Raw genomic sequence first — 25964 nt, 5'->3', positions numbered from 1 at the left:
TTGCGGTTTTAAATATCGTGGCATTTCCCCTTGAGCGTAACCCCTGTGGTATTGAAGGGTTTACTGCATAATTACCAGACAACATAGAGGAGTAAGGCAATTGTTTTAGCCTGCCTGTCTGGCAGTCAAACAAAATAGAAAATCATTCTAAACAGGAAACTTGCTGTTTTTATGGACGTCATAAATGGACACAAACAGCAGGCACGAATAACTAATTGAATGCCTTCAATAAGGTGGTGTAAAAGACGGTGCATCAATGGCGGTAAACCTCTGAAAGAGGTTTTTTTCGATAACCTTTAAAATATTTATTTTATTTCAATTGAGTTATATACTTGAACACTCTAGAACACAAATCGCATTCTTGCCACTTCCCAAAACCTCCTGTTTAGCAGTAATTGGACAAAATATTACGGCATTTTACGCCATCTCGACCAATCAACATTGCAGCTCACACTCTCGGCGTTGGGGAATATTGAGATTTAGACAGAACGCAGCTTGTAGGACATATAGATCATTCTTGGAAATGCAAAGCAAGAGTTTAAAAGACCCTTCTGTTACGTGGTCCTCCCGGTGACTACCTGGTCTCGGTGACCCCCGGACCGTGAGAGGAACTCCGCCAGAAAGATCTATTATTTATACGCTTTCGTAACGCAATCCATATGAATTCCAGTCAATAAGAAACCCCCACACCAAGGATCCAGAGTAATCAATCATATATTCCCCCAAGGAATCAACCATCAACAACCATCAACAATCCACAATCAACAATCAATCACCAATGTGATTACGATGGCCATCTTATATATGTGTGTGTCCCCTTTCCCCACTCCCGACCCCTTGGGTACTCACGACCCCTTTTGTCTGTCCCTCACAATGTCTCTGGGCCCCTCCTGACCAAGATGATGGTCGGCTTCTCCGCACACGGGCGGTTGAACGGACCCTTCCTGACGTGCTTTCACCGGGCACGTCCCGTACCGGGAACAACGGCTGCAGCGCGCACCTCCTGGCCAAGCAAAGCGGGTAATGTAAAGCAGGCAAAGCAACACGCGGCTTGCCCAGCGCGCGCGGCCCAATGTGCGACCCGTACGCGGCCTTGTAGACGGCGAGGCGAACTGTGCCAGCTGCTTGGTTCCGTGCACGAACCCACAGTGACTTGACGTGTCAAAGGGTAGTTACACGTCCCGGTAACTCCTCTCGCCAGACGGGCTTTGAAACGCCAATTATCTTACGTTGCTCAATCGATACCGCTCGCGTCCGAGCTCGACCAGGAAGAAAAAGAATCGTCGCGTCTCCAGGACCTCGTGTCTTTTCTTCTTCCGTTTCCGGTCTCCTTTTTCTCAGAAGGGCTCCTGACCCTTTAATCACAACAACCTTTAATCGACTACACATTGATAAGCAAAGCCCGGAATAGTAATTCACATACATTCACATAAATATGTAACACTCCCCCCCTTCAAGAAAGAAAGTTTGAACCCAGCGAAAACTTTCTTTGCCGGCCAACTTGGATAAACAAACCAGATAACTCACCCCCCCCCAACTCATCAGTTCCCACGGGCACAGTCATCACTTAAAAATAAAGCAACAAAATTTCACACGATCCCCTAGATTAATTCCCTCTGGACCAAGCGTCAACCACTTCTAGTTTCTCTTGAATGACGGTTAAGAGGTGGTGACCAAAGCCCCCAAATTTAAACCTCTCTATAGCACTTTTTCGGGAGGCCCAGCGGAATATTCCCTACATGGACGCCTTAAGGAATGTGGAGTTCACGGTTAGTCCGGGGAGGAAAGTTCATTACATGGATGCCTTTAAGAACGTGGAGTTCACGGTTAGTCCGTGCAGGAAAGTTCACTACCTGGATGCCTTTAAGAACGTGGCGTTCACGGTTAGTCCGTGTACGAGCCCCGGCTCGGCGGCTCCCCCGTATATAGTGCTTCAACTCTCCAGACTCCTAACCGTTACGGTGGGACCCCTTGTCCCAGCCGTTACCTGACTGGCGGTCTCTTTCTCGGCCAGTGCTCTGACATTCATTCTTTCGGGAGGTGCCGTAACTCTGGGAGCCTCCATAGTAATATCGGCTGCTGCCAACCCCAAAACTCTGCCAAGTTGTCCTCTTCTGTAGACCTCTCGACGCCTACGAAAGGCCTTCCCTACTGTTATGGTCCGACCCTCCAAATCCTTACCATTCCAATTCTTCTCTGCCTCCCTGGCGTCTCTTGTGCTTGCAAACGTGACAAAGCCGAACCCTCTTGACCGTTGCGTTTCCCTGTCTTTTACCACCCGCACTTCCACCAGCGGCCCATATCTGTTGAAGACAGAGGTCAGAACTTCTTCCTCTGTGTTGAAGTTCAGTCCCCCTACAAATAACTTGGAACTTTTGTCACCATCCCGAGCTGGTGGGGTGTTATTTTCCCTGCTGTGCTCTTTACCAACCCTCGGGTTACCATAAATTTGCCCCCCGGCCAAATCATTCCCGATAATCACAGATACTCCCTCTACAGGAAGCGTGGCTTGTAAACCGACGGTGACCGGTCCTGACACCAAATCGGATTCCAAATGGATGACATGAAGTGGGGCACTAACACAGCCACCGATCCCTTGTAACCGAACACTATCACCAGTTGCGGTACTCTTTGACAATGGCAAAATGCCTTCAAGCATTAAGGATTGATGGGCTCCTGTGTCCCTCAAAACCCTAACCGGTCTTGGGTTAGTCAAGTCTCCCTGGAGTGAGACCAACCCCTCATAAATAAATGGTTGGTAACTCTTCTGTGGGCGATTTCTTACGTTTGCCATCGTATTCGGAGTTGTACTAGTCGGACTCCGCTCTGGGTCTTCCCTTTTCATGAGGTAACAACTGGACATCAAGTGTCCAGGTTTCTTGCAAAAAGCGCAAGTACCGTAAATTTCGGACCATTGAGCGCATCGTTATATAAGCCGCATCCCCTAATTTTTTTTTAAAACTGGAATTTAAACACACACAAGCCGCACTGGTTTATAAGCCGCAACCATTTATTAACCACAAAAAGTGAGAAACTCGACAGCCACAGAAACTTGTCAGACGCGCGCAAAGCACAAATTCAATCACGGTTGCCTTTTTTGTTTACAGTCCGATTGAGAGGTAGGTCAAAGGTTAGAGGGACCTCATCCATATTAATTATGTCCTGCGGAGCAATGACGTTCTCTGCTATTTTCTCCTGCGTGTAGTTCCGAAAGTTTGCGATTTTTTCTTCGAAGTCAGGAGGGAGTTGTTGACAGAGAGTCGTTCGTGCTCTGACAGAAAGACCTTTGCGTTTCATAAATCTGAAACACCATGACTGCCCGCCCTGAAATTCTTCTATTTTCTTTTCTGCAGCGATCGATCTTGCTTTGAGTCTAATCTGAACAGTAGAAACACCCCGACCATCCACTCTCTGTGTGTTAACCCAGTCTTCAAGTTCGTCTTCCAGTTCGGGCCATCGGCATTTCCTACCTCTGAAAGCCTTTGTTGACTTTTTGCAGCGAGAAAGTTCGCCCCTCTGCTTTCTCCAACGTCTGATCATGGATTCATTCACTCCAAGTTTATGAAAATTCCATAAACAAGCCGCATCGTTATTTTAGCCGCAGAGGTCAAAGTTGAGGGAAAAAGTTGCGGCTAATAGTCCGAATTTTACGGTAGGCCCGGAGGAAAAACTCGTGGTCTGCCTCGGGCCCCCCGAAAAATACGTTTGTCTTGGGCCCGCAGCCCTCTGATTTCGAACAGGTGGGGTATCCGCGTTGTCCCCATAATCCTCTCGAGGCCGCCGCCATGTATTGTCGTTCTCCGCACCTGCTGTTCCCCACCTCCCCTGCGGAGATCTAGGCGAGGAGTTAGGTTTGTGGACCCCTATCCGGTGTGTTAAGGCATAATCATCTGCCAGGGTGGCTGCGTCCCACAACTTCGGTACTTTCTTTTCCTGCAGGTACACTTTGATGTCCTCGTGGACACACTGTTGAAATTCCTCCACCAGGATCAAGTCACGCAATGTTTCGAAGTCTTTCCCGACTCCTTTTGACTCACACCACCGATCAAACATGTTTTCTTTCACTCTGGCAAACTCCACATGGGTCTCACTCTCCCTCTTCCTGGCATTCCTGAATTTTTGCCGGTAAGCTTCCAGAACCAACTCATAGGCTTTGAGGATGTGCTTCTTCAATACTTCATAATCTGCACATTGGTCCATTGGTAGCGCCGAATAAATCTCTTGAGCTTTTCCCTCCAGCACACTTTGCACTAGTATGGTCCAGGCCTCCTCCGGCCAGTTTAACTGTCGAGCCACTTTCTCAAAGTGTGGAAAAAATTTAGCGACTTCCTTTTCACTGAAGGGTGGAACCAGCCTCACATGTCTGCCCACATCCCAGGTGTTCTGGCTAGGTGTTGACCCCGTCAGCAAGGGTGGTACCTCTCCCCGTTCTCTCATTAACTCCAGCTCCTTGAATTTAATTTCTTGCTGAAGCTCCATGTCACGTTCCTTTAATTCCCTTTCCGCTTTTCTCTCCTCTGCTTCGAGGTCCCTTGCAGCTCTCCTCTCCTCTGCTTTTCTCCCTTCTAACCTTTCCTGGAGTTCTCGTTCCACTCTCCTTTCCTCTGCTTGTTTCTCTTCTCTCCTCTCTTCTGCTTTCCTTTCTTCTTCTGCTCTTTCCTTTTCTGCTTTCCTTTCTTCTTCTGCTCTTTCCTTTTTTGCTTTCCTTTCTTCTTCTGCTAACCTTTCCTGGAGTTCTCGTTCCACTCTCCTTTCCTCTGCTTGTTTCTCTTCTCTCCTCTCTTCTGCTTTCCTTTCTTCTTCTTTAATCCGTTCCTGGCTCTGTAATTGCAACTCCAGTTTCCGGAGCTCAACGTCTTCTGGTTCTTCGGGTAGCCACTGCCAGGCTAACTCGTCCCATGTTCCTACTCCCACCATAGACTGTATCACCGTGGTCTGCAACTCTGCCTTCCTCAAATTAGTTCGGACCTCCAAGTTAAAATGTTTGGCCAATTTCAAGAGGTCCGCTTTTAGTAACGCTCGGAACTGTGCCTCACTAGGTGTTACCGCAAAGTTCTGTGCAACAAACGCCATGGTGACTATCGTTAACACCTGTTAACCTTCACCCAAGACTTTACCACAATTTCTCAAAAATTTACCAATTAATAATTAATTAATTAATTTTAATTAATAAAAACTATTATTTTATTATGTTATACAATTTTAAATCCCGGACGTAGACCCAATTGCGAATCCGCAAATCGTAATTTGGACGAGCCCCCAATTATGTTACGTGGTCCTCCCGGTGACTACCTGGTCTCGGTGACCCCCGGACCGTGAGAGGAACTCCGCCAGAAAGATCTATTATTTATACGCTTTCGTAACGCAATCCATATGAATTCCAGTCAATAAGAAACCCCCACACCAAGGATCCAGAGTAATCAATAATATATTCCCCCAAGGAATCAACCATCAACAACCATCAACAATCCACAATCAACAATCAATCACCAATGTGATTACGATGGCCATCTCATATATATGTGTGTGTCCCCTTTCCCCACTCCCGACCCCTTGGGTACTCACGACCCCTTTTGTCTGTCCCTCACAATGTCTCTGGGCCCCTCCTGACCAAGATGATGGTCGGCTTCTCCGCACACATGCGGTTGAACGGACCCTTCCTGACGTGCTTTCACCGGGCACGTCCCGTACCGGGAACAACGGCTGCAGCGCGCACCTCCTGGCCAAGCAAAGCGGGTAATGTAAAGCAGGCAAAGCAACACGCGGCTTGCCCAGCGCGCGCGGCCCAAGGTGCGACCCGTACGCGGCCTTGTAGACGGCGAGGCGAACTGTGCCAGCTGCTTGGTTCCGTGCACGAACCCACAGTGACTTGACGTGTCAAAGGGTAGTTACACGTCCCGGTAACTCCTCTCGCCAGACGGGCTTTGAAACGCCGATTCTCTTACGTTGCTCAATCGATACCGCTCGCGTCCGAGCTCGACCAGGAAGAAAAAGAATCGTCGCGTCTCCAGGACCTCGTGTCTTTTCTTCTTCCGTTTCCGGTCTCCTTTTTCTCAGAAGGGCTCCTGACCCTTTAATCACAACAACCTTTAATCGACTACACATTGATAAGCAAAGCCCTGAATAGTAATTCATATACATTCACATAAATATGTAACACTTCCCATGTCCTTTTTCTCAAGGCTGCGTCGGGTAAGGTGTTCTATGAATTCTCTCGTATATTTATATTTTAATAAAGATATCAATATTCAGGTCGCCTGTAGGATATCACTTGGTAATGATAGAGGAAGCATTTTATTTGGTAAACTATGAGGATGGATTGAAAAATGTATTCACGGGACAGTTAGCTGCAAAGAGTGATGTCGCAAATGAACACATGCCGTTATGGTCGTGCAGTGCTTAGTTGTGGAACCACTACTTTTGCAAAGAAAAATTAGAATACAGATGTGCCAATGCTAGGTTGTCTAACTTTGCAGATAGTCCGAAGCAGGAGAGCAAGTTTTATTGTTTTATATCAATATTTGTTTGTGTTTATGGACCTTCATCCTCCTTTCCCCATGAGAGATTTTTTTTTTTTTTTCTGAGGTAAGACTAGATAGCTAAACTCTTCAGCCAATCTCCCTTCCTCATCCCCAAAGTAGTAAAAAAATTCCCATGTGCTTGTCTGTCTGTGATGCATATATTCGGACGGTCGAGTACTCGGGTGTGGTGAAGTGGGAATTCAATGGGCAGGAGCTGCCTTTTCTTGCAGTTACATTTTGCTGTGAAAAGAAATAAGGGAAGAGTGTGCCATTTCTGCTTTGTTTGTGAAGGTGGTTGATTTACCAGCTTATTGTTTGAAAAGGAAATCTTGAAACAAGTCTGAATGTCCTACAGGGTGGACCATTTATCTACTCCCAGTTTTGAACCTTATAATTATTTTGCTAAGAAACACAATCAAACAAAATGTTTACAAAAAATTAGAAAACACAAGAGGAAATTGCATGGGGTAAGATCTGGCGAACGAGGGGCCGAGGCATATTGGGCGAACTGTGACCCATCAACCTGTCAGGAGAAGTCTCGTTGAACCATTCGCGAACCTGGAGAACCCAGTGGGCACGTGCAATTTCTTCTTGTGGGGCTTTCTTAAGGGCAAGGTTTACGAAACTCAACCAGCAAACATTCCAGGAGCTGAAAGAGTGGATTCAAGCAGTCCTTGGAGAAAATGCGACATACGCATACAGTCAGAATGCGACAGAAAAGGGTCTTGGAGTATCGTGAAAGGATGCTTGAAAAGAATGGAACTAACGTCGAAATTCATAACTAATTTTGTACACCTCTGAATTCAATAAATTTTTTACCACAAAGCCTTGAAATATGTACCGATATCCTGTAAATAATTTTTTTGATTCTGTTATTTGCAACAGAATTACAGGGATGATTGTATCTCATCTTTCCGATGAGCATGAAGATTGTTCACGCACCATGTATGGACAAATAGATCTGGTGATGTCCATCTCCTCTCTGGGCCAAATTAGAGCCATAGTAAAGTGTTATCTGGGTCATTTAATGGGCTCTTCAAATTCCACCAGCAATCAATGCTAGCAGACAGGTCATTTACTTAAAGTCGTATCTGAGGGATGGCACACTTCTTGCTCCAAATCCCGGCCTGCGAAACACCAATTCGACAGTAATATTTGGGTCGACAATTAAACCCGCAGCGAAGACAGTTCAAACACAGTGGCCCTACTTCTGTGATATCCTGTTAAGCACACTGATCTAGAGGAGCACCTTTTTCATTCTTCCAGGGGGAAGATGGCAGTGATGGACTTCCTGGCCACATGGGGCAATCTGGAGAGAAAGGTGATAAGGTAACATGCATGATACTATTGGTTTTTTCTTTACTCTTTCACAAGTGTTGTAAAACTCGAGGAGAATGACCTGGAAGAAATAGGGGAAGGATAAATATGAGATAGAGAGATGAAATAAAAAAAATTACTGTAAATACAATGGTAATTAATTACAGAGAACAGAAAGTAATGGACCATGTTTTAGAGACACCTGTGTCCTGTCCTGGACTGAAATAGAATAGGCAAGTTAAAGTTATTTTGAAATCAATTTATTAATTACTAATTAGTCATTTATGAATTTGCAATCATAACTATTCCATTTTTTACGTGCCAACTTGAAAATTCCATGTTTATCTCTCACAGCCTTTGTCTGTGAGTTGAAATGTGACATTGTGATCTTTACTCTCATATTAGAATCCAGATTTCAGTGTTTAACTAGAAGGCGTCTGAAAATGCAAAGCCCATCCACGTCCATTTGTATTCAGATGTCTTCTTCTTCTTCCGTATGCTCAAAATAACAAAAACAGTTTAAAAATACAAAAACAAAATTGATGTTTTTACGCAGCCTTGACCTTTGAGCTTTACGTCTAAAAAAATAATCAGCTCCTAGCTTTTGATTGGTGAACCAATTCAGTGACCCAATATGCAAATTCTTAAAATTTCAGGTCAATCGGATGTAAATTGACGATTTTATGTGATGTTGACCTTTTCCTTTTGACCAAATTATGAATCTGCCTTCTCCATATTCTCATAACAAAGCTTTGGTGAAAATTTGATGACAAAACTCAAATGGTAAAAAAAAGGTTATGGTTCTGACAGACAGACACACACACAGGAGTGATTACAAAACCCTGTTACCTGCTGTGTGAGGGATGGGCTAATAAAGTAGCTTGTAAAGAGGAGGAAATACAATACATGCCACTTCAATTCTATAATTATTGCAAAAAAGCAAAGATGTGGAAAGGGCAATTTTCCTCTTTGGGATGCTGCATGGTACAGCAACTCCCACTAGAGACGTGCCAGTCAAAGACTTGTTGAAATAGACGTTTGTAAATCCACTTGACCATGGCATACTGAGCTGTTACCTGATATTCTAACATGCAAATGTTTTCCTCCCTTTGTCTCTCTTTTATTGCAGGGACTAGATGTGATTGGTCCTCCTGGTCCTCCTGGTCCTCCAGGTATCTCTGAGGTAAGACTAACTTGGATAATGTAAGTCAGCTTCAGTGTGTGACATATTATTCAACCATGGCACTATGTATCTCCATAGTGACCGTTTCTACAGTGCAGACTGTGATAATACCTGTAAAATAAGACTTTTTGCTAAGGAACTTCCATCATAGTAACCAAAACTCTTGCCTGCTTTCATTAATAAAGCAAAGCAGCAAGGGAGGTGTCTCCATTCACTACACGTGTTAGAGAAGCGGTGTCATCAATTGAAACTTCCTGAATGCTGATGCAGCATACATTTAACTCCGAACTTTAAATGCGCAGCTGCATCCTGAGTGTTTGCTAAAAACACTGGACAAGATCAAACCGAATGGCCATCTCTGGGAAGGGTAATGTCGGTCTGCGTCGGCAGACAAGATAAGAGAAAAGAACCACTTTTAGAGGCCATTTTCCCCCGCAGAGCAGGGGTTGGCGTTTTTGGGGCACTGTGTTCCCCTTTTTGAAGCAATGTTTTATGACCGGATGCCCTTCCTGCCACCAACCCTGTTAGTCGCCTCTTGCAACACACAGGGAATTACCAGTGAACTGGTACTCAATTTGCCGACCTCGGAAGGATGACAGGCTGAGTCAACCCCCCGGCATTAATTCAGCGATCGACCGGGATTCAAACCCAGGATCCTAGGATCCCAAGCAGGCACCCTAACCGCTAAGCCAACACCAGGCAGTCAAGATAAGAGAATGATTTTGTCAATTCAAGAGTATTTTTTACTGCTGTTGGAAATGGAGTTCAGCTGACGTTTGAAGCATTCATCATTCGTAGGAGGCATAACGAAGCAAAAGGCAAAGAGCTCACACTCATTGGCTCTGATGTAGGGCAACACTAAAAACGTAGATGATCCCTCAACTCCCATATGGTCAACATATCCTTTTTTAGTTGCAGGTCAACTCTCAGTTGGTAAAATATATTGTGTACAAGACAGACTGGTTTGCAACACATTTTGAACAAACATTTGCACTTACTCATACAATCTGTACAGAATATCTCCATGATAACATGAACACCTCTCCTGTGATGTGTGTTAACATGAGTGGTCAGCAGCGCAGGAAAATAAACAGCAAAGCGATACGTACTTGGACGGTCTCAATCGGTGTGAGATGATGCAAACCTCCTTTGAGAATGGCAACATAAGAGGTATAATTGATGGAATCAAGAAAGCAATAGGTCCATCATCTAAGACGACTGTCTCACGAATATCTCTCAATCGAGAAATCGCACTGACAGAAGCAAAAACATGCAATCATGGTGCAACACCACCATGAACTATATACACATGAAACCTGCGATTCCCAAACTCCATCCAATTGAAAAGCTCAATCATTCAATCGTTTCAAAATGAGCTTGAAGAGGCATTCGTCTTGTAGCACAAGGAAGGGATGCAGGAAAATGCAAAGTAATTCCAAATGAAATCCTGAAACAAGAAGGCCATGTGCTTCAACATCTACATGATGTCTTGCTCATTTGCTGGAGGGAAGGAAGAGTACCACAACATACACACGATGCCAACACAATACAACATAATAACGTTGTATAAAAGTGAAGATCAAAGTGATTGCAACATATTCAGAGGAATTTCTGTCCGTAGTGTTGCTCGAAAGACATTTGCATGAATCGTTGTTTTAAAAATCTGCAGGTTCCTGATGAAGCTGTATTCCCAGAGTATCGGTGCAACTTCCTTGTTGGCAAATTAACTATCAACAGGTACTTCACACCAAGGCAACTGTAAGAAAAGACCACGAACAAGGAAAACCTCTATCCATATAATTTTCATACATCTCACAAAGGCTTCTGGCCTGGTCAATGGAAAGGCCTTTTCCATTTGCTCCAGAGAACATGTCACCCCCTTCCCAACCCGCCCCTCTGAATTTTCCTCTGTTTGATTTTATTCTTTCAAGGCAGTACCAAGGTTGTAGTCTGGTATGATGTGGAGAGCTTTGAAATCCATCCTTCTGTTAAAAAGAGATTTGGTTGGCACCAAGACTCTTGGGTATAGTTTTCTATCTGCTGCCTCGCCCACCATCCTTCCTCACCGAATCTGTACATATCCACACGTGATCAAATAGAAACTCTTCAACATCGCATCTCCAAGAGCAAAGTTTAAGTTTTTTTTGCTGACGATGCTTGCTGGATACCATGAGGACGAGATTGGAAAACTCCCAAAATATTTGTGCTCACATGTGTGAGGTTGGAGTTTTGGTCTCTCAACCAATCACAAAAGGACTAGAATTATGGCACAAGTTGTGGTGACTGTAGTAGAAGCTAACCCCATGTCAGGAGTTGTGCACATATTCTGCTCTTTACAATTAACTGTCGTCTACATGACGCTCAATTCACACATCGGAAAGACATGCAGGGGCTTCCATACTCACAAACCGGACCAAGCGTGTGTGGGACAATAGGAAACTACCATTGTATTATACAACCAGATACAGGTCGATGAGACGTTTGTTTTCGTTACACAAATGTATTGTGTGGAGATGTAAATGTGCAGCAGGCACGAGTGGAGGCTAAACAGCTTCCGCATTCTGTCTTCATGCACTTTAAATGTCAATTTGCGTTAACGGTGTGAATATAAAATTCCCAACATAAAATTCCCAATATAAAATATGGTTGGAAGCCTGTTGTTCCTGGGTTTTTTTTTCAAATCTTTGTTTTTTGCAGTTTGTCGACGATACTGATGCATCTGGAGATAGAGACCTTGATGACAAGGTACTGTTGTTTGCTGTAGGTGTTGTCGTCATGATAATCATGTACCTTGCATTGGGCAAAAATACCTTTCTCTGATGAAAATGTCCCCAAAACCTTCCCCACAATGCATGGAGTAGACCAAAGATTTACTCTACAGACATTTTGTGTGAGCTAAGGCAACTTTTCTAGCTTAAGGGAGCTCCTATTTATTATGTACACACAGAGGTCCGTGAAGTTCTGCAAGTAAGTTTCAGTAATAATAATTAGTAATAATTACACATGATAAATAATAATCAGACTGTAATGGCAATTCATAGAATGAAGGTACAAAAATAATCAATAGATTTGATATTTTCCCATTAGAGCAAAGCACTCAATGTATTCTGAACATTGACAACTACTGGGTTTTGCTTCTGCAAGTATTCAGCTCCATCTTGCTACTTCCCATCAACGTTCTCAACAACCCTCTCGAAGAGGTTCAATCACTCAAACTTGTGGGTGTCACTCTCAGCCATGATTTCTCTTGGGCAAGCCACATTTCAAAGTTGGCCTTCAAAGCCAGATGCCGACAGGGCATCCTCCATTATGCAAAGTCCTTCCTTGGAATGCTTGAGCTCTTATCCACGTACAAGGCTTTCATCCACAGCTTGATGGAGTACTGCTCTCCCTTTCCTGGATGACTCCCCTGCCTCACATCCCGCTCACTTGACACCCTGGAAACCAAGGCTTTCAAGATAATTGGAATATCTTGCAATTAAGCTGAGTCTATGGGCCTATCACTTTGCCATTGCCAACAGGTCGATGGTCTCTGTCTTATTCCGCCTCATTCTGGTCTTGCATCCTCTTGGGTCTCTGTGCGTGGTCTCCCCCAGGTATGTGCAGCAGGGGCAGATGGATTGTGGGGTTAGGACCAGACCATTCACAACTGTGTAGCTTCAAACATTTGTTTATCCTTGAATCCACTCTTTGTTAAACTTTCCAAATTCATATTTTTCATTATCTTCCACTTTTTTGTCCACTGGTTACACCACGCTTGTGAGCACACCTTCCTGTGTTTGTACAACATTATTTTCTCTACAGTCCTACAAAGTGACCGCTTCTTGCATTCCTTGCTGTCTTCCATACTAATGTACAATATTTTTATGCTTTCACCAACCATGTTCTCTACAATTAAGTGTTTAAACTCAATGATCTTGTTCATCTGTACTGGCCATGTTCACCATGTTTTCTCTTGTACTATTTTCAGTATAAAACAAATAATTACCTCTTTCTCTTGTATTTTCTGTTATAGCTGCTGCAAGGCCCTCCTGGTTCTCCTGGTCTGCCTGGTCCTCCAGGACCACGTGGTGAACCAGGGCTACGAGGAAAACCAGTATCTGGAATCGGTTCTGGACAAACAATGGTGCCAGTGAGTAGAAGACGCCACACAGATAATATACAGTTTCAGAGTTTTTACCGCCCCACAGAGAAGGCCTCTGTGTTACTAGTGTAGACCAATGTTGGTAGACCCACACCACAACATAGAAAAGTGAAAATTTTTAAGGATAAATAAGATTTGCAAAAATCAGGTGATTTGGTGTTGTTTCCACGTGGTCGATAATTATTAATTACTCAGTTGTTTTAGTGGTTAAGCCTCTGGCCAACCGCACATAGAAGACTGTGTGAATACCATTATATATCAGGATGTCTTAAAGTGGAAATTGCTTCTTCAAGCTCAGAAGCTCAAAAGATAAGCCACTTACTTTTCCCAACATCAAAATGGCAGCAAACATGGGAACAAGTGAATCATTGCATTTTTGAATTGTAACAAGTTCAGGGTACTTGACAAAACCTCTCAATCTTCTGACCTCATCCCAATGGATATGTCATGGCAGAAAGCTGTGGAGGTTAGCTACCTTAAGAATGTTTGCAGCAGTTATATTAATTACAGTATATCTCTGAGAATAGGACAAAATTCCAAAGAAAAGATTATTTCAACTGGTGGAGAATTACAAGAATAGATCTGAAGAAATTCTCCAAACACAGGAAGTTTACATCAAGTACGAACAACTCACGTATCCATGTTTCTATTATTTTTGAAAACCTATAAGTGTGTAGTGTGACTTTTTGTGTACATAGTCAAAGTGGAAGAGCTAGAACACAGAATGGATCAAGATGTAACATAAAAAAGGAACAGCAGGAATAGAAGGGGGAAATCCCAACAGCAGGGATGATGGAGAAAATATACAGAAGTGGACAAACAAAGGATGCAGGTAACGATGATTGGTAGGGGGGAATGCTCGGGGTGGATAAGATGGATACGTAAGCGTGGATTTTGGAGGTGGATTAATGGGTGTAGTAAATATCATGGATTTGCATGGGGGATGATTTGAGATGGTGGTGAACAGCTGTTTTGAAAAGCTGGTGGGAAGAATAAGATTGAAGAGAGTCTGGAAGTTTGTTCCACAGGTGAGAAAAAAGATGAACAAATGAGTGGAGATAAGCAGTAATTTTTAATTTTGGGAGTTTCAGTAGAAGGGGGTTGCTGGTGGACCGCATGAGCCCTGCAGATACCTAGGGTATGGGGTGGGTACAAAGCATGGAGAGGGAAGAGAGTGCAACACCAGAAGGGGGCAGAAGAAAACAGAGAGACCACCGACCTGTCGGTGATGGCAATGTGATTGGCAATAAAGCTGAGTCTATGGGCCTGATAATCCAATGATCATGAAGGCCTAGGTTTCCACAACATCAAGCTGAGCAAGGTGTGAGGCAAGGGCGCCAGTCCAGAGGAGAGAGCAGTATTCCATCAAGTAGTGCCAGGGAAGGACTTTGTATGATGGAGGATGCCCAGTCGGCGACTGGCTTTGGAGGCCAACTTTGAAATGTGATTTGCCTCAGGGAGATCATGGCTGAGAGTGAAACCCAGGAGTTTTTGTGACTGAACTTATTCTTAAGAGTTTCTGAGAAAGTAGATGGGAGGGTTTACTGTACCATCCTTTCAGAGAGAGAGAGAGGGAGAGAGAGTGTGGGATTTCTCAGGGTTAAAATATATATTTGAAGTCTTTGACCAGTTTGTGATTTTGTGAAAGTCTGAAGAGAGAGAGAAGAGGCTGCTGCCAGTTATCTGTCTGAAGGATGAGAAATGAATGTCACGGCAAAGGGTGGAGTCATCAGCAAATAGATAAAGGGGATTTTCCAGAGAGTCAGGGAGATCATTGGTGAATATCAGGAATAGGATGGGGCCGAGAACATTGCCTTGAAGCACTTCAGCCTTGACAGGGAAAGGAGATGAAAGTATTTTGTTGAAAGCTACACGTTGGCTATGAGAGTAAAGGAAGTCAGGAATCCAAGAGTGGAGTTGGCCTTGGATTACAACGGCAGACATTTGGAGAGTAAGGTGGGATGCCAGACTGTATTGACATGTCGAGATATGTCCAGAGAGATGGCCATGGTCTCATGTCTGACTTTGAAGGCCCCTTTTGATTGATTGGAGAGGAGAAGCAGCTTGTCCAAGTTAGAGTGACCTGGTCTGAATCCAAATTAATGATCTCAGCTGAGGTCATAGAAGAAAAGGAATGATTTTATGTCAATTGTGATGATTGGAAGTAAGCTAATTGGTCTGTAGGTAAGGGGCATCCGTTTTTGCACCTTTTTATCTATTGCATTGACGTTAGCTGACCGCCAAGCAGATAGAAGATGACCTAGTGCACATCACAGGGTGAAAAGGGAGAGATTGGAAGTGCAGCAGAGCAGGTTTTCAGGACACGTGAGCTGATGCGATCTGGACCCGTTGCAGAATCAGTCAAAGATTTCCAGAAACTTCTCCAGCTTTTAAGTTGGAAAAGACACAGAGTGCAGGGTAGGTGCAGAGAGAGGGTTTGGGGACACGTATTTGGAAGCAAACACAGAATTGAGACATTTGGCCTTCTCACGAGCAGAGTCGGCTGTGGTGTCATTTGAAGAGGGAAGGGATGGAAGGGAAAGCATACACCAGAGAGAGACTTACCAATGTGTCATCAGGATTTAGAAGAGGGAGACAAGTTTGAAAGATCAATCTTTAAATTGGACAGATGATGTTTTCTGGCTCTCCTGAGAGTAGACACACTCTTGTTGCGGGATTTGTGGAATGATAGGAGTTTGTCTTGGGTGGGATTTGCCTTCCAGGAAGACAATCAAAGTTGTTTCAAGGCAACTGTCTCACCACAGGATTCAATGTACCAAGAGTGGGAGGGTGAGTAAGATAACTGAAGATGAGATGGGATTATTCTGTGCACAAGAGATAGCAGATTTCCTTGGAAGAATTCCCAGGCTGAGTTAACATCAGGGGCGATATATATATATATATATATATATATATATATATATATATATATATATATATATATATATATATATATATATGAATGAATGATCGTTTTAAGGCCATTTTCCCCGCTAGAGCGGGGGTTAGCCTTGCGGGCCCCATGACAATCATGATTCCCTGTTTGAGGCAATGTTTTTTTATGGCCGGATGCCCTTCCTGACGCCAACCCTTGGTCACCTCTTACGGTGCGCAGGGATACGGTGTACCTATTCTAACCGGGGTACACACCGGGATCATTCATCCCAGCAAGCTGGTACTCAATTTGCCGACCTCGGAGGGATGACAGGCTGAGTCAACCTCCCTGGCGTTAATTCAGCGATCGACCGGGATTTGAACCCAGGATCCTAGGATCACAAGCTGGCACCCTAACCGCTAAGCCAACACCCAGGTCTCCCATATATATATGGGAGACCAGTCCTGAAGTGTGATGGCTGCTTGCAGTTCTCTGAGAATGGCTAAAGAGATGTTGACCATCACAAGCACACGACCAGATGAACCAATTGGAGCAGAGGAAGAACAGGAGACATTGGTGGGAAAGTTGGTCATGACCAAATCCAGAAGGGAGGATTTGCCATTGACAGAAATCCCGGTTGGAAAGTTTACAGATTGGGTCAGTCCCATGGATTCACAGAAGTTTTTTGCAGAAGTGCTATGTATGGTGATTTGTTTATTATGGCCTTTTAAATTAATATTTTGTGTAAATTTGATTCACTGTTTTCCACTGTGTAAAGTCCTCCTTTTGCAATGGTTGAGCAAATTTTTATCCACCATTTTACAATACACTGAAGGAACTGCGCTCCAACGCGAGTCGAAAGAATTGACGTGACCAAAGACGGAATTCGTCCGAGTTGCTTTATTGAAACAAAACAGCTCAGGTATTCTGACAAGCCCGTTTTTCGGGCAACAATACATATACACATTTATGTCGGGAAGTTTGCCCGGCAAAAGCTATACCGGGCATGCCCGGGTATCAAGGGCGAGCCTTGGAAAGGCGAGTCTGGACCTGCCCGGGCGTGTTTGGCTGCGGCCTGGCAAGTCGAGGCTGGGCGTGCCCGGGCGCTCTGGGCGAGCACTGGAAAGGCGATAGCGGGCATGCCCGGACGCTCTGGGCGAGCCCTGGAAAGGCGATAGCGGGCATGCCCGGACGCTCTGGGCGAGCCCTGGAAAGGCGATAGCGGGCATGCCCGGACGCTCTGGGCGAGCCCTGGAAAGGCGATAGCGGGCATGCCCGGACGCTCTGGGCGAGCCCTGGAAAGGCGAGAGCGGGCATGCCCGGGAAAGACGAGACCGGGCGTGCCCGGGAGGTTCGGGTGTGCCCGGGAACAGTGAGTCCGGGCATGCCCGGGAGAGGCGCGTCTGGCCGTGTTCTGGCCGGTGCAAGGTGATTATGTACATCCAGCGGTAACCGCTACAACACCACCATATTTCTGTTGAAAGTAAATCTTGATTTATTTATTTATTTATTATTTGTAATTATACAATTTTAAATTACACTGGTTAATAGTGATTTCCTTTCATGTGTTGTTATGTTGTTGAAATTTCACATTGTTGAGTGGTTAAGGTGAAATACCTCAAACATTTCTGTTTTATAACATCCTGAGCTTCTTTCTGTCTGGCAGGGTGAGAAGGGAGACCGTGGTGAACCTGGACCAAGAGGACCTTCTGGACCTCTTGGTCTCCCTGGTCCTCCTGGTCCTCCTGGACCCGCATCTGTTACAAATCACGTAAGTATGGAATCCTCCTCAACATACTCTAAAAGGGGTATGCTCGTTCAGGCCCTCACCATGCCCCCGGATGATTCCTCCATTACTCTTCTCATTGCCAACCTTCCAAAACCAAGGCTTGCTGCTCACCTTCACCCCTTCCCTCCTCTTTTCTAACGAACGGGTCATCTACTTTTCAAACATATTTATTGAAGGAAAAAATATGTACTCACTTTTTTTTTTTTTTTTTTTTTTTTAATACAAGATCGAGGCTCGTGAAAGAGCGAACATTAATCACACAGAAAGACAAACCGACACATGAAACATATAACATCGGGAGCGGTAGACAAGATGGGGAGAGAGGGGGAAGGACACAAACACAACATTTGAGAGCAGGGACCGAGAGACATGGAGACATCGAGAGATCTGAGAGAGGGCGAGGGCTTTGGGGGGGGGGGGGGGCATGGGAAGGGGGCGGTGGGAGAGGTATAAAACATATGGACACTGCCAGGACTTCCAGGAAAGAAGTTGGAATTTCAAACAAGGTGGATCTGGGGTGAATTAGCGGGGGTAGAAAAGATCAAGGTTTTGGATGGGGGAAGATAAGAGATGGTGGTGAACAGCTGTTTTAAAGACCTGGGGGGAGGAGTGGGATTGAAGGGAGTGAGGGAGTTTGTTCCAGAGGCGGGAGAAAAGAGGAATGAAAGAGTGAAGGTGAGCAGAGAGCCGAGATTTCGGCAGTTTAACCATCAGAGGGTTGCTGGCAGATCTTGTGCGACCTGTAGGAATATTTGGGGGACAGAGCACAGAGAGAGCTGGGGGTGCAAGGCCGGAGAGGAGTCGGTAGAAGACAGAAAGACCACCTACCTGCCTGCGGTGAGTGAGTGAAAGGCCCTCAGAGATAGCTTCATCGCGGGAGATTCCAATAATTCTGAAAGCTTTGGTTTCAACAGCGTGAAGCCGAGCTAGGTGTGAGGCAGGAGCACCGGCCCATAGGGGAGAACAGTATTCCATTGAGCTGCGGATGAAAGCCTTGTATGTGGTGAGGAGCTCAGGTGTGCCGAGGAAGGACTTCGCACGACGGAGGATGCCCAGTCGGCGACTGGCTTTGGAGGCCAGCTTGGAAATGTGGTTTTCCCAAGAAAGATCATGGCAGATAGTGAGACCCAAAATCTTGAGCGACAGAACTTCTTGGAGAGGATTGTTGAGAAAGTAGATGGGAGGGTTGTCCAGTCGATCTTTTCGGAGAGACATAGTAAGAGTGTGAGATTTGTCAGGATTGAAAGACATGTTCCACTTGTTTGACCAGTCTGTGATTTTGTCCAGGACTTCAGAGAGTGAGGAGGCAGCAGACTGCCGATCTGAGGGAAGAGGAATGGAGCGGCAGAGAGTGGAGTCATCAGCAAAGAGATAGAGAGGATTTTCGAGAGAGTCAGAGAGATCATTGATGAAGACCAGAAAAAGCACGGGGCCCAGAACACTGCCTTGGGGAACTCCAGCCTGAACAGGAAGAGGAGATGAGAGAAACCCATTCAGGGCCACACGTTGACGATGACTAGAGAGGAAGTCCGCCAGCCATGCGTGGAGATTTCCATGGATACCAAAGGAGGAGAGTTTGGTGAGCAGAGCGGGGTGCCAGACCGTGTCGAAGGCACGTGATATGTCGAGGGAGACAGTTCTAATTTCCTGTTTGGCATTGAGGACCTCCATCCATTGTTGAGACAGCAGAAGCAGCATGTCCAGAGTAGAGTGACCTGGTCTGAAACAAAATTGATGATCAGAGATCAAGCCATTGGAGAAGAGGAAAGATTTCATATCCGAAACAATGATGGAATCCATGACTTTGCTGATAATTGGGAGAAGGCTGATTGGTCTGTAGTTGCTAGGATCTGTTTTTGCACCTTTTTTGTGCAAAGCGGTGATGTTGGCTGATTTCCAAGCAGATGGCAGTTGACCTTGAGCAAAAGAGAGGGTGAAGAGAACAGAGAGAGGGTGAGATAGAGCAGCAGAGCAGGATTTTAGGACCCGTGGGCTGATGCCGTCAGGTCCAGTTGCAGAATCAGAGTCGAGGGTTGACAGAAACTTTTCCTCCTTGTCAGGAGGAAAGGACACGGAGTCCAGGAGCAGCAGGGTACGACTGGGTATGGTGGGTACAGAGAGGGATGGGTTTGGGACACAAGATTTAGAGGCAAACACAGAGTTGAGGCATTCAGCTTTTTCACGTGCGGAGTCAGCTGTGTAGCCGTTTGAGGTAAGGGAGGGGATGGAGGGGGAACAAACACCAGAAACGGATTTGACCAGACGCCACCAGGATTTGGAAGAGGGAGACAGATAAGAGAGTTCGGACTTGAGAACGGAGAGATATTGTTTCCTGGCTCTCCTGAGGGTGGACACACACTTGTTTCGGGCTTTGTGAAAGGAAATGAGATTTCCTTCCGTTGGATTTGCTTTCCAGGAGACGAAGGCAAGTTGTTTCTGGGCAACAGCCTCACCACAAGATTCCGTGTACCATGGACGGGAGGAAGGGTATGACAACTGAAGACGAGATGGGATAAATCTGTGCATGAGAGAGAGCAATTTACTTTGGAAGAATTCCCAGGATGAGTTGATGTCAGAGGTGGTAGAGATGGGAGACCAGTCCAGATGATTGATGGCTGCTTGAAGACCGTGCCAGTTGGCCTGAGTGAAATGCCAGACTCGTCGACGCTGAGCAGGCTCCCTGAGGATGGTCAGAGAGATGTCCACTTTAACAAGGACATGATCAGATGATCCGATCGGAGCAGAAGAAGAGCAGCAGACATTTTCAGGGAAGTTAGTCATAACCAAGTCCAGAAGAGAAGATGTTCCGTTGACTGAGATCCGGGTCGGGAAATTGACAGATTGTGTCAGTCCCAGTGAGTCGCAGAAGTCCTTTGCTGAGGAGCCATGGCTGGTGAGAGAGGTACCCACACCCAGCCAACTGGCATGATGACAGTTGAAATCACCACATATGAGGAAGAGAGAGTTGGGATGAGTAGATAGAAGTTGGTCCATATCATCAGACAGCGAGATGTAGATGGAGTCATCACTGTTTGGTGGACGGTACAACACACATATATATGAACAAGAGGTGGGAGCGAAGGGGAAGCCGTAGCCAGAGGTATTCCTGGGGGTGAGGTGGAGAGAGTGTAGTGCAGGGCGAGTGAGGAAGAGAGTTGTTGATAAAGATAGCAACCCCGCCTCCAGGACGAGGCTCAGGTCTATCATACCGGAGGAGGGAGTAGCCCGGGAGAGATACTATGGAATCAGAGACATCATAAAGGAGGAAAGTTTCTGTTAAGCAGATCACGTCTGGTTTGACAGAAGCAACCTGTATGGAGAGATCAGTTAAATTTGAACGAAGGCCCCGGATGTTTGAGGTCCATACCGTTAATGAAGAGGAAGGGGGAGCATCAGATACAGAACAGGGGGGAGGAGGGGTAGGGTAAGATGTGGAAGAGGTGGAAGAGGTAGGGAGAGCTGTTGAAGGTGTGTCAGAGATTTCAGAATAGCTCGGAGAAAGGGAAGGATGGGGCGGACAAAAGGTTTGATGGTGATTGGGTGAGCCACAATGAGGTGTTATTTGAGGAGGGGGAAGAGCGAGGCAGAAGGTTGGGGGAGATGGAGGTGAGAGTTTGAAGGGGGAAGAAGCGGGGAGGACGCTTTGAGGAGGGGGAGTGAGAGGGGGGAAATTGAGAAGCAATGAGGGTGGGGAGATTTGAAGGGGAAGGGTGAGGGGGGAGTTTGGGAGGGAAGGGACAAGGGGAGGGATTTGAAAGGGATGGGTGATGGGGAAGATTTGGAGGGGAGGGGTGATGGGGAAGATTTGGAGGGGAGGGGTTATGGGGAAGATTTGGAGGGGAGGGGTGAGGCAGGAGTCTAGGAGGGGAGGGGCGAGGGGCGTCTTGGCGGGGAGGGGTGAGGGGGTAGTTTAGGAGGGAGGGGGCAAGGGGGGAGATTTGAAAGGGATGGGTGATGGGGAAGATTTGGAGGGGAGGGGTGATGGGGAAGATTTGGAGGGGAGGGGTTATGGGGAAGATTTGGAGGGGAGGGGTGAGATTGGATTTTTGAAAGTGTATGATTTATGGGAAACGAACATTTATTGCAAAATGAGTTTCTTGTGACCTTCGAGTTAAAAATACGTTTAAGGACGCTGGATGGAGGATGGAGTGCAGGAGAGTTTAGGGAATGTAGAAAAAAGGCACTATAGGAGATTGAATTATTTTTTTTTGGGATGAATAGATTTGGTGAGCAAGTCGAAAGCAGCCTTTTAAAGAAGAAGAAGAAAAAGGTGTTATAAAATATGACGGAATACATAACTTGAGGGGAAAGTGTAAACATTGAAGGTTAATGAGTGAAAACTATCTGGGGAAATGGGGGAGAAACACGTGGTCGAAGAACGAACGAACGAATAAGAATGAATAAACGAATGAGAACAGAGAAGGAAATGTTTTTTTTTTTTTTTTTTTTTTTTTTTTTTTTGAGTTGAGATTTACACAAGGAAGTAGGCTATGGGTGAAAAGACTGGGAATACAGAGAACGAAAGTTATTGGATCACAAACGACGGACCGCTGAGAGAAAAACAAAGCCTCAAGGTTGTACAGTGCACACTGTACAAGGCCTCAAGACACGACACGAATTAACACGATTTTCAATACAGGTATGAAAGATTTGCACCGAAAAATCTTCGTCGGGACACAATATACGTACAACACCATAAATAAATACAGTTTTAACGAAAATACAAATGGGAACAATCACTTAACTTCGATTTCAAATCGTTCGCGACGCGGCAAAGGCCTTGCTCGCGACACGGCAAACAGACGATCAATTTATGAAAGATAAACACCGAGAAACAACCAAAGTTGCACACAATAACTTCACACACCGAAAGATAAATACAGTTTCGACAAAATACAATTGTGAACAGACTTAACTTCGAAAAACGTGGAGACCGTGTGGAGCTTCGAAAATCCCTCCCACCGTCTCCGAGATCTCGCGAGATCTCCCAATCTCACTTTATCATTCAATAAGGACAAGCAAGCAAACCCCTCAATTTATTTGTGTAGTCAGTCTTTCAGAGAGCTTCAGTTTCTCTGGGAGAGGTATATAGAGGGAGCTACTGGGCCTTCACATCAACTATAACCTTTCTTGGGCAGATTGTATCTCCAAGGTGGCCTCCAAGGCCCATCAGTGCCTCGTAATTCTCGGAGCGTAAAGTCCTTCCTCGCTCACGCTCAGCTTATGAAGGTGCTTGCACAAAGTCTTTCTCTGAAGTGTCATGGGATACGATTCCCCCTGCACACTGATTTCCATCTTGGAATGAGGAACTAGTCTTGCTGGTAAAGACCAGTGTCTATCTGCATCGGCATACAGGTAAAACAATGGTTGGCATTAACAGAACGTTAATCGACGTAGGCCTAACCACAGTGGGAAGGAAGGAGAAGCTTACGTTTCAGTCATTAGCCCTTCGTTATTTAACCTCTTTTGGTCCAACGAAGGGTTAACACGAAGATATTCACCTGCATTTGTGATTTTTAAATTTTTTACCATGTATGCTCTTTTTTCAGAAGTTCAAGTCTACTGCCCACTTCCATGCCTTGTGGTCTCTGCCATTTTCACCTCTGAACTTTAATACCATTAAGATCCTGTGCCCTGTTTATCTGCATCCTTATCTTTGTTCTGTTCGTGTCTTCCTGTTGCCTCTTTTGCCCCACTCTGTGTCTGTTGACATTTTTATCCCTGTTAGTCAACTCTTCCATCATCCTCCATATCTGTAGAAAAAGTACTGTCATCTCTTCTCACTTTCCATGCAGACCTGCAATCTTTTCTACACCGATTGACCTTGCAAACCACAGACACTTTTGCTTACAGGTGATCATTGCCATCCTGAGGAGTTCCAAGCTGTGAATACAGCTGACCATTTCTACAATTTTCATTTTCTCCAGTCTGTGTGGTTTTGCAATTGTGGATATGCATGATGAGCCATTGCAGGCCTCCAGTTCTCAAAGACTTGTCAAATTTCTCATATATAGCACTGGTATATTTTTGGTGCTACCCAGCTTCTCTTATTAGGGTCCTTCATTTGCTCTGCATGCAATTTCAGATTTCAGATTTCATCTCAACATTGCTTCACAGATTAATGATCATTTTGTGATGTCCATGTGTTGTCCATTTGCAGGAGGGAGTGGAAGGTGTTGGACACGGGCAGCCTGGTATTCCTGGCAGTCACGTGAGTGTTCCACTTGAAGCTTCTTATTAGACGTAGTTGCGAGTAGTTGTGCAGTATACGGAACATTATTTCGCAGCGTTTTTCAGCTTTCCAGGCTACATAGCTGTTTGTACAACACCCGAGTCCATATCACGTCCACCTTCCAGGCTTATCATTCTTTCTCTATGCTCGTTATATTCATGTTCTGGTGTCTTCTGTATTAGGTGAACAAAGATCATTTTTGGTTGCACTTAAGTGTGACATTGGAGATGCAATGCGAAGAAAAAAAAAGGAAAATGATGTGAACTAAGGCAAACTCTGCAAGCTAAACAGGACTTGTATGTACAAAGGGCTGGATAGGATATGGCAATGAACATGAACCTAGAAGCATAGAAGAGAGAGAAACAAAAATTGGACTTTATAAGGTTAACCTGGAGGGGTTACTAGATGAACATGGTGCATAGAATTGGGGAGGAAAGAAGAGCTTGAATGGACAGGTGGTGTAAGATAAGAGGAAGGCTCCGAGATGATCGAGAGGCCACTGATCCACCGATGGTGTGACAGCTACTGTATAGGCCCTGTGCGATGATGTTTTTTTGTGGGTGATGTGCATGATACTAAGAGTTTTATTGTTATACTTCTTGGGTTAGGTAGAGTTAATGGGGATATAATGGATATGGATGCCAGGTGACAAGGTAGGAGTAGGGATGGCAGGTGACATTGTATTTGGCCTGCTTTTATCATGTGGGACCATAAGCATACAGCACGGATCATATTCCAATATTTACTACTTTTGGTTTCTCCCCTCTCAGAGTTTGGTTGTGTATGTTTCAAATACATAACATCATTGTGTTTCAGCTGGTTTTTTTTTTTTCAGCTGGTTTTTTTCAGCTTTCAGCTGTTTTTTTTTTGGTTTGTTTTTTTTGTGTTTCAGCTGGTGCTACCCACTGTTTCAATGTTAATGATTCCTCAAAAAGCAAATCACGTTTTGAAATCAGTAAATGATGAAGATTTTATCTGTAATTTCCATTGTGGATTCAAAAAGCAAATGCTCCTATCATGGCTCATCTTCCCACTCCGTGGGTCCAATTTCCGACTTGTCCGAATCATACGGCTCAAACTGACGACGGTCATTATGAAACATCAGAATAATCATGCATCCATTTTCGTGTTTATCATCAGAACATTCTTCACTTTTTTCAACACATCTCGGTATCCCTTTCAATGCTCAAGTTATTCCTAGAATTGGGAAAACCAGTTGTTGGGGAAAAAAACAAATTCCGGTGGGAAAACCTGGTCTTACTTGCTTTTATAAATATCGGTTATTATAAATTATAAATTATAAATTATATTATAAATATAAAATTATAAATATCGATAAATATCGGTTAATTTTAAAACCAGATAATGTTTATTTCACTGTTTAGATAAAAGTATTTTCTGCAAATACCAATATCTCTTTAAACTTGTATATTTCACTTGATATTCCCTTCATGCATGAACAGATTTTTTTGTGAAATTGCACAGATGAAAGTAAAGTTTTGTAAGTTTTTGCAACATGTGGAATAAAGTTGAACCCAAACCTTTTTCACCACCCTTTCCACCAAATAAAGTCAAATTTTATTTCACAAAATAAAGTTCCACCCTTTCCTTATCTAAATTGTATTGTTTTTGTATAACGTTTGCGGTGATGTTCAGAATATTTTGCGTTTATCGGTTGCATTATTTGGTCACTTGTTTTGATTTTATTCTTCAGAATCGGTAAAACCTAAACTATTTATGGTGTGTGTGTGTGTGTGTGTGTGTGTGTGTGCGTGTGTGTGCGTGCATGTGTGTGTGTGCGTGCGTGCAGGGCAAGAAAGGGGAGATGGGGTTACCTGGGCTGCCTGGTCCCACAGGTCCTAAGGTATTGTTCGCGTGTTCAATGCACATGATAACTGAACAA

The 25964-nt window shown here is 44.7% G+C and overlaps 1 protein-coding gene across 5 annotated transcripts in view; it reads left to right on the top strand.

Moving 5' to 3' along the window:
* The window catches only part of LOC137414408 (uncharacterized), a 383519-nt gene that overhangs the window by 295672 nt on the left and 61883 nt on the right, over window positions 1-25964 (top strand). For 4 of the 5 annotated variants that reach the window (XM_078781942.1, XM_068099932.2, XM_068099930.2 and 1 more), the window contains 7 exons: window positions 7788-7850; window positions 8968-9021; window positions 11719-11766; window positions 13037-13153; window positions 17707-17811; window positions 23990-24040; window positions 25872-25925. In XM_078781942.1, coding sequence (XP_078638068.1) covers window positions 7788-7850; window positions 8968-9021; window positions 11719-11766; window positions 13037-13153; window positions 17707-17811; window positions 23990-24040; window positions 25872-25925 — 492 coding nt within the window. The remainder of the gene's footprint in view (window positions 1-7787; window positions 7851-8967; window positions 9022-11718; window positions 11767-13036; window positions 13154-17706; window positions 17812-23989; window positions 24041-25871; window positions 25926-25964) is intronic. The other variant, XM_068099931.2, reaches the window with a different exon arrangement.

The sequence above is a fragment of the Myxine glutinosa genome, chromosome 7 (assembly GCF_964187855.1).
Source record: "Myxine glutinosa chromosome 7, kmMyxGlut1.1, whole genome shotgun sequence".
Lineage (NCBI taxonomy): Eukaryota > Metazoa > Chordata > Myxini > Myxiniformes > Myxinidae > Myxine > Myxine glutinosa.
The sequence above is the reverse complement of the archived record's forward strand: the minus strand, read 5'-3'. Positions and strand labels throughout refer to the sequence as shown.